The sequence below is a fragment of the Nothoprocta perdicaria genome, unplaced genomic scaffold (assembly GCF_003342845.1).
Source record: "Nothoprocta perdicaria isolate Ctin4 unplaced genomic scaffold, notPer1 scaffold_625, whole genome shotgun sequence".
Taxonomy (NCBI): Eukaryota; Metazoa; Chordata; class Aves; order Tinamiformes; family Tinamidae; genus Nothoprocta; species Nothoprocta perdicaria.
In genome coordinates, this window is record NW_020455894.1 from 33,362 (window position 1) to 42,442 (window position 9,081).

General features: G+C 48.9%; 1 protein-coding gene across 1 annotated transcript; it reads left to right on the forward strand.

Moving 5' to 3' along the window:
• The first annotated feature begins 2,069 nt into the window (after positions 1 to 2,069).
• On the forward strand, positions 2,070 to 2,984 carry LOC112956382 (olfactory receptor 14C36-like). The gene has a single exon (XM_026049884.1). The coding sequence runs from the start codon at positions 2,070 to 2,072 to the stop codon at positions 2,982 to 2,984; it is 915 nt and encodes a 304-aa protein (XP_025905669.1).
• The last annotated feature ends 6,097 nt before the right edge of the window (positions 2,985 to 9,081 follow it).

The window sequence follows — 9,081 nt, forward strand, 5'->3', positions numbered from 1 at the left end:
GTGCCGTTTACGTGGGGCAATGACTGTCCTCTGCAAGGGTCAGCCCTGCTTCCTCCATGGGCTCTTCTTGGGAAGAGAAGGTCTGGTGGGAGGACTGACCGCTGGCAGGGCAGGTTTATTCTTCCATTGTGAGGATACTGTGTGGGTCAGGGCTGCTGTCAGCTCTAGCTCACAGGATAGATCCCAGGGGTCTTTTCAGAAAACAAAAAGGGCTACTTGAAAAGGCAGGAACTTTCCTTCTGGTGTATGTRCTTTTGGTTTCCTGAGTCTGGCAGGGAGAAAAAAAAAAAGGAAAGAATTTTCTGGTTTGCTTAAGGACTGGGATTCTTGAATCTTCCCTCTGAGAGACCAGTYGGTCTGTGAGAAACCTCACCTCAGCCTAGGATGGTAACAGCATCACCTTTGTGCTATCACTGTGGTTTATGTGACCTGCCCCTTAGGACCCTGAAGCACAGAGATGCCCCTGGTCAGCACTCTGTCCCGGGAAGTTTTCTTTAGGGCAGAGCTGAGCACACACATGGTAGGATGGGGTCTCTGAGCATTGGCAGGGAAAAGACATTGGGTCAGAGAAACAGCTCCTGGCAGGGACTGCTCYAGGCAGCAGAGAAGATCGGGGAATAAGAGGAACTAACAGAACCATCATGGCAGGATGGATTTGGCAAGTCATGCTTAGTTCCGCTGATGCAGACACCTTCCTCTGAGTAAGCCCAACATGTCTTCTCTCCCACCTAGCAGAGCCTCTGCCCCAAAGCCAAGGAGTGAAGATCGTGAGGCACCGCCTCTGCAGACAGACCTGCAGCAGAGGAGAGATGCATCTCTCCTACCATGGACGTAGCTGGGGAGTAAGGTCATCTGCCCTTCAGTGTCACAGTCTGTGAGGTAGCATGTCCAACTGGCAAGGTGAAGGYTTTCCAAAGTGCCTGTGGCTCTCTCTCTCCTTGCCTCCCTTGGCAGCAGGATCATGGCACCGCTCCTTGTTTCCCCTCCTGWCCATGCTGTTCCTGTTTTCCTCTTGGGCTTTCTGGAGTTGGAGGTTTTCAGCTGCAGKTCAGATAGCTGCCCCAYGAGTTGTGCAACAGAGGGGTCTGTGTGGGTRTGAAGTTGCCCCTCTAACCTATGGGGCTCCAGGACCCAGTCYRTGGAGTGRGAACTGAGCYGAYTCTASCCTCAAGGAAAGACCCKCTTTAGGATATTTGATGGTAACTCTGTTGTGTCTTGCCAGSCTTTGAGCTGCCCTCCACAAAGGCCCTGCTGTCTCATAGCATCTTTGATTGTGAGAAACTCTGAAGAAGGTGCATAAATAAGAAGAATGTGGAACTGGTGATKAGAGGCTGCATATGGGCATGCTTGGCTAAAAGAGAAGTGTGGAGACCTCTCTCGGCTTCTCTGAGGAAAGGAGGGAAGTTTGCAGATCTGCACTTTCAAACTGGACTCCTCTGCCCTCAGCTGTGGCTGYTTTCTTGTTAAGGCAGCATATGAGTATGCTCATCCTCCAGCTGACAGAGGTGGGAACACCAGACACTGGAGTCAAGGTTAATTAGCTCATTATGCAGCAAGTGGCAGTGTCTTCTTTCATCACAGGACTCACAGCAGGAATGCCATGGATTTCTACCTCTGAGGGTCATCTGAAGGAAAATAAGTAAATTTAAAAAACAAACAAACAGAAACTCTAAAACTTYRTTCCTCAACATTCATTTATTAGAACTGATAGTGAAGACACTGAAAAGCCCTTCCACATGACAACTGGATTTCACACGACAGAAACTGTGAATGTCAGAGCTGTTCAGACCCATTCTCATTCTCATTCCCACTAACTATGCAGGATGAACTTTTCTGCAGCCATGGGCAGAGACTCCTGCTCCTCACAGCACACTCAGTGCAAAGTATAACACATAGATCCTCTCAGCAAACGGTATAACACATAGATCCTCTCAGCAAAAGAGAGGCAATACAGGGAGCATAGTATGAAAAATTGTGGGTTTTATTTTTTTCAATTTTCTTGCAAAATCTGTTCTCACTTCTCATTTTCCTTTCTTCTTTGGACTATCTCTGATGCCTTAGGGGAACAAATGTTCAACAGCACCTCCCTTAATGAGTTCCTTCTCCTGGCAATCATGGACACACGGGAGCTGCARCTCTTGCACTTCTTGCTCTTCCTGGGCATCTACCTGGCTACTSTCCTGGCCAATGGCCTCATCATCACAGCTGTAGCCTGCGACCACCGCCTCCACACTCCCATGTACTTCTTCCTCCTCAACCTCTCTGTTCTAGACATTGGCTCCATCTCTGTGACTGTCCCCAAATCCATGGCCAATTCCCTTAGCAACACTAGGGCCATTTCCTACTCAGGATGTGCTGCCCAGGTCTTCCTGCTTGTCTTCTTACTTGCGACAGAGTATTTTCTTCTCATTGTCATGGCCTATGACCGCTTTGTGGCCATCTGCAGACCCCTGCACTACGGGACCCTCATGAGCRGCAGAGCTTGTGCCAAAATGGCAGCAGCTGCCTGGGCCAGTGGTTTTTTCTACGCTGCCCTGCACACTGGGAACACATTTTCATTACCTCTCTGCCAAGGCAATGTTGTGGAGCAGTTCTTCTGTGARATTCCCCAGATCCTCAAGCTCTCCTGCTCAGACACCTACCTCAGGGAAGCTGGGGTTCYTGTGGTTAGTCTTTGTTTAGTCTTTGGGTGTTTCATTTTCATTGTGCTGTCTTATGTGCAGATCTTCACAGCTGTGCTGAGGATCCCCTCTGGGCAGGGACGGCACAAAGCCTTTTCCATGTGCCTCCCTCACCTGACTGTGGTCTCTCTGTTTGTCAGCACACTCATCTTTGCCTACTTGAAGCCTCCAACCCTCTCTTCCTCAGCTCTGGATCTCGTGGTTGCTGTTCTGTATGCAGTGGTGCCTCCAACACTGAACCCCCTCATCTACAGCTTGAGGAACAAGGAGCTCAAGGATGCTTTGAGGAAACTCGTCCAATAGGTATCCAGCCCCATAGCCAGCCCCATAGCCAGCCCCATAGCTATCCCATGTGCATCCACTTTTCATTTACAATACATGTGGCCTCAAAGCTATTTTTTTCTTCATTTCTTTTGTTTCCTCTCATACATTGCATTCTTGTAAAGACAAAAAAAAAAACAATAAAAAGTTTTGGTTCATTCCACTTGTCCTCAGCAAACTGTAACTCTCTGAGACAATGTTGAGGCAGGAAGCTGGGCTTCCTACATCATATGTGGAGATGGAGGAACATTAGGACCTGCTAGTCTGAGCTCGCTAGGTGCTCCCAGTTCAAGGAGTAGTTTCCCTTTTTTCAAGTCTCTTTGGAACCGAGAGCAGGAGAGCCCATGGGACAGCTTGGATGGGTACAGATTGGGTCAGACCATGGTTCCCATGTTCATCAGGAAAGCTCAGCTCCCCTGGCCACAGTCAGGGTGTGATCTCACACCCCCTTCCTGTGAGTGTGGCAGTCAGGTGTGGGCCCATCCCTTCCCTCTCCAGCACTCTGCACCAGCATTACTAGTGGAGGGAGAGCAGAGGGGAGGGGAGTCAGGCAGCGGCTTGTGGACCCTGTGCATGTCAGCACCATTCCTCCACTGCCATAAGAGTGACATTTCTTCCCTGAAGCCTTTGTGTGCTGTCTATAAGTTTCCCATGTCCACCAGCAGAAGCAGGATTTTTTTCTTTCAGGAGTTTTCTTCATTCCCATGCTGTCCTTCTGTGCTGTGTTCTGGGTATATGGCCCAGTGGTTCTCATAGCCTGACAGTAATAGGGTTCCATGTGCATATGTCCTGTAAGTTCAGACAGAGCCAAGCTTATTGCTTATGGCACGTTATGCCAGAATGTCATTCTTGTAATAAAAAGAGATCTCCTCTGTAACAGCCTAAAGTTTGGCCTTTCTTCAGCAGCTGGGATCAAGAACACATACAAGGCCTTGTACCACAAAAGCACCTGCTGCTCTGCTGTGCACTCTGTGGACTTCATGGGGCATGATCAGAGTCTCTGTATGATCTATTAGGGACCAAGGGCTGGATTCGAGCTTCTTTTCATGGTGACCAGTGCCAGTGGAGATGCTGAATGGTCTTTGATTTCCTTATGTGAGGCTGTCCCACAAGTGATGGTGCTGATGACAGATACTCAATCTTCTTGAAGGGCACCTGAGTCCCCAAGAGAGCTCAAGGAATCTCTAGGGACATTATGGGTGTGGGCTTGGGCAGTGAGTGCAGCCTCACAGAGTGAGGAATGGTCCATGTTGGAGTCACCAGGTGATGAAGCACAAAATCCCAGCATGCATAGGGAAACGAGGGCTCTGCAACCCATGGAGAGGCAATATGAACTCAAGGAAGGAGAAGTGGACAGTGATTCATGTACCCCCAGTGAGTCGCCATGGGCTGGAGATAGTTCAATCCCAAACATATCTCCTGCTATTGCAAATGCCCTTGGGTCACTCTGAGCACCACCCCTGAGCACAGCCATGTGGGAGCAGTGTCAGTGGTCATAAGCCCTCTTTGGCTGGGTTTGCTTCCCATCCAACCAGCATGGCCAGTGCAGAGACAGTATTGTGCACTCGCTCTGAGGAACAGCACTACCAGCCCAGGGCCCTCTGCAGAGCACTGAGGAGGGTTCAGGATCAGCTGAACTTTCAGGATCAGTCAGGCCAGCGTGCACCCACTCATCTGGAAAAAAAGAGTCTCTGGGGATCAGGGATATCTGTGGAGAAAGGCAGGACAGCATTCAGAGACAGAAAATGATAAAGAGAAGCAGGTTTCTCTGTGCACCAGCTCAGGGCAGGCTGCTCCATCCCTGGGGAAGCAGAAACGACTGGTGGGGCTGCAGGGCAGAGCTCTCATGCTGTCCTGTGTACAGAGGAATGAGAGCTGAATCCTGCCCTCATTCTCTATTTCATCAGCCCATAATTTCATTGCCTTGAGCACATGGACAGCTCCAGAAAAGCTAGCCCCTTTCAGGATGGAAGTTCTTGAGCAAATTGACTACAACATTGGAAGAAGAGCTCAACTTCCAAGCACTACACTGAGGACATTTCCTTTTATTAGAGGGAGGCCAGGTCTGACACGGTGGTGGACACATCTGCAGAAGGCCTTTCAGTATGACAAGGAGGACTATGACAGTATGACAGGCTGCCCAGAGAGGCTGTGGAGTCTCCTTATATGGAGATCTTTAAAACCCGCTTGGATGTAGCCCTGTACCACGTGCTCTAGGTGACCCTGCGTGTGCAGGGCGGTTGGACTAGATGACCTCTGAGGTCCCTCCCAACCTTAAGCATTCTATGACTCTGTGGAGGCTTCATGCCTCTTGAAAAGCAGGGTGAATTCARATATCACTGTACAAACATGATCATCAGAGAGAAAACACCTAAAGCACTAAAGCTGTCCATGATTTATTAGAAATCACTTGTGAAGGGGGATGGGCAGCTTACTGCTATTGAGCTAGCACCAGTTCGATGACTTGCCCCAGTGCATCCTTGTTCCTCATACTTTAGACAAGGGAGTTCACTGCTGGAGGCACCGCAGCACAGAGAACTGCCATCACCAGATCCAGAGATGGGAAGAGATGGAGGAGGGCTTCAGGGGAGCAAACATGGCAATGCTGACAGAGAGATGACAGACAGGTGAGGGAGGCACACGGGACACGCTTTGTGCCAACCCTGTTCAGAAGGGATCCTCCGCACAGCAGAGATGATTTGCATATAGGACAACACAGTGAAAGCAAAACATCCAAATGCTAATCAAAGACTAACCACCAGAGTGCCAGCTTCCTGCAGGTAAGTATCTGACCAGGACACCTTGAAGATCTGCGCAATTTCACAGAAGAATTGTCCCAGGGCATCTCCCTGGCAGAACACTACGGAAAATGTCTTTGCAGTGTGCAGCACAGCACTGAGAAGACCAGTGTCCCAAGCAGCTGCTGCCATTTTGACAACTGTCCATGGAGGAAAAGCATAGACTTCTCTGAACAAAACTCATTCCACTCCTCATAGTAGCCTCCACATTTCAGCTCCGCTTCCCTTCATTCAGCAGGCATTTCTGAATGCCAGTTTGTGCTTGCTGGTTTGTGCATGGACTTCTGCCTTCAGTCTCACTTTACTGAAGCGTGTAAATGGAGGGTTCAAACTGCCTCTGCATTTGGTATAGCTGTGGATGGGTGCTGTGAGCTCAGTGAAGAGGATTTGGTCAAGTGACCCAGTGGAAATAGTCTCGATCATTGTGAAAGACAAATACAGCATGCATGCCAACTGTGCCTGAAAGAGAAGATGCTTATGAGAGACTCATTCCCCAGCCTTGCCCTCCTCAGCAGAGGTGTCTGTACCTCAGTCAGTCACATCAGCTCCCACTCTGGCCAAGCAGAGAAACACTGCAGTAAAGGCAGGGGCTGATCCAACCCTTTCTAGATGACTCCGTCCCAGTGAGATGAACACTACCCTCACCTTGTTTTTAACCATCTTCACTCTTTCCTTAGACAATGGGAAAGGCAAGTGGGAGGTTACTGTGTGAACTGCAGCTGAATTCCTCTCCTTAACCCCAGAGAGCACAAGAGCAAAAAACCACAGCAGCACAGAGGTGAGGATATAAGGAACAATACTGTGAACTTCCTAACAAAGGGAAGGCAAGGAGCGAGAGATGGACAGGCATTCAGGAAAGCCTTCACCTCACACAGCCGTGCACACCATCTCCCAAATGGCAACACTGCAGGACAGTCACTCTCAGGCATTTTTTGTGCAGTGGGAAATGGGCCTCTTGTAGGAGACATGCTCCTTCCTTCTGCAGCTGCTCAGGCTGCTAAAGAGTGAGCTATGGCATGGATGAGGGCAGCAGCTTTGCTGGGTGGGAGGGGAGACATGGGGAGGTCTGCTTAGAGGAAGATGTCTCCATTGAAGGGGATAACAGGGAGTTTCCAAACTACCCCACTCACACTACTTCTATTTTTAGTTTCTTCTCATTCTTCAATCTTATCTCCACAGCCTGGAGCTTTTCCTTCTAGGAGCTTTTTCCTCTAACCTGTATCTTTTCCATGTCAGTGCTCATAGATCCTCTCCTGAGTGGGGAAAGGGCTTTCTGAGGTTCYTCACAGTAAAARGTCTTTTGTCCTTTTGACTAGAGTGTCAGTCTTTTGTCCAAACCCAACAGCTCCACCCTCAGACAGTAGGAAACCCAAAGAYTTGGGAATGCTCTTTATCTTTACAGAAACCACTTCCTTGACATTCTTCTTGAATGGGCCTTGAAAAGGCCCCTTCAGAAGCTGAGMTGAAGCTTAAAGCAGCTCTGATCCACACAGCACCCTGTCAAAGGGGGAATGAATGTGGCCTGCCAGGGGTCACTCCTTCCACTCAGAGCTTCTCCCAGCAGCACGGTGAGGAGCTCCCAAGGGAGGCTGAGCACTGCTCTCCCAGGTGGCAGAGTCACTGTCCCAGGCACACAACACCCTGGGCAGCAGGGACACGGCTCTGAATTACAGACCTGGGTGCACTCTCAGGGTTCACACCCCTGCATRGTGCCTGTGAGGACAGTCATGATACCCTGTCCCTCCAGTTGTATGGCTGGGAATCCACGCTCTAAATGTCCAAACAGAAAACTGAAAGCACCACTCTGATAGACTCCAGCAGCTGAGGAAGGTACCTGCTTCAGAAGAACCCTCCAGGACCCACAGCAGTAGTGTCCCGCAGCCAGAAACTTACTGTGTGATGGGCTGTGAGGATTTCTCCCTGCAGTGAGCTCTGAGCTCTCCTCCCATTCCTCAATTGTCTTTAACTTCTAAGTGACTCATCTTATCCTTGTGCCTGCAGTAAGTGCCCTTACAACTCTTTTAAGAGCTGCTGCACCTGGACCTGCTGCTTTCAGGTAGGGAGGTCCTCACTGCTGCCCTGCCTATTCCTGTCCCCTTTGTGTCCCTGATGCACCCTGCTAAGGCAGCAGTGACGTCAGAACCAAGATGCAAACCTTGTGCCTGCTAATGGTCTGTCTGCTGCTCAGGAAGAAGGGATGTCACAGTAAGTGAGCAAGTCATGTGCTTGCTTCTTGCCTATGGGGTACTCAGGCRCAAGTGACCTCACAGTCACTGGCAAGCCACGGCTCTGCTACCGGCCTGTCAAGACGTCGTGCAGCCGTGACCTCAAAATCAACACCTGAGCCTTGTACCCACCTCTGGCCTAGGAGGCACTCAGGGAGCTGGGGCCTCACAGTCACCTTCCATCTCACGTGCAATCTGCTGCCCTATCAGGTGCTGAGTCCCCCCAGCAGGACTGTGGCCTCACAATCATCATTGAAGCCATGTGCCTGCTGCTGGCCTATCAGGCATTCCAGCTACTGTGACCTCACAATCAGCATCAGTGACTATCAGTGACTCTGCGGGAAGTGAGCTCACAACATCCAAGYGATTTGCCTGCTGCTGCCCTGTGAGGTACTGAGGGAGCCCTGACATGAGACACGGCATCCAAGCCATGTGCCTGCTGCTGGCCTATTAGCTGCTGCAGCAGGAATGACCTCAAAAATATATCCCATGCATATCCTGCATAGGGATGCTGCTGGCCCATCAGGCAGTCAAGCAGCAGTGAGCTCACAATAAAACCCTAAGGCATGGGCCTGCTCAACGGGAAGGTGAAGGAGTTAAAAGCAGTGTACTCCAGAGAGCATATCATCCATGAACATGAGATTAAAATAATGGAAAATAATATTTATAGATTATAGTACATAATATATATTATAATATGTATAAAATTATAACAATTTATTATATTTYATATCACATAATTATTTATAATCACTTATTATAAAAYATACTATGTTATATTATTGCATACCATAATTAATATTGCATATTATTTATAGATATATAACCTATAAATAGTGTATAATATTTATAATCTTTATAATATGGAAGAAAGAAAAGAAAGGCACAATRATATCTGAAGCAKCTAACAAAATGTCCATTTCTCAATAAAAAAAAGCACTCATTCTGTTAAAAATGTGATATACATAAACCATACGTGAAAGCCTAAGGACACATAGATGTATGAAGATGTGCTGCAGCAGCAGCAGGCAGGGTGAGATGCAGCATCACTGATGA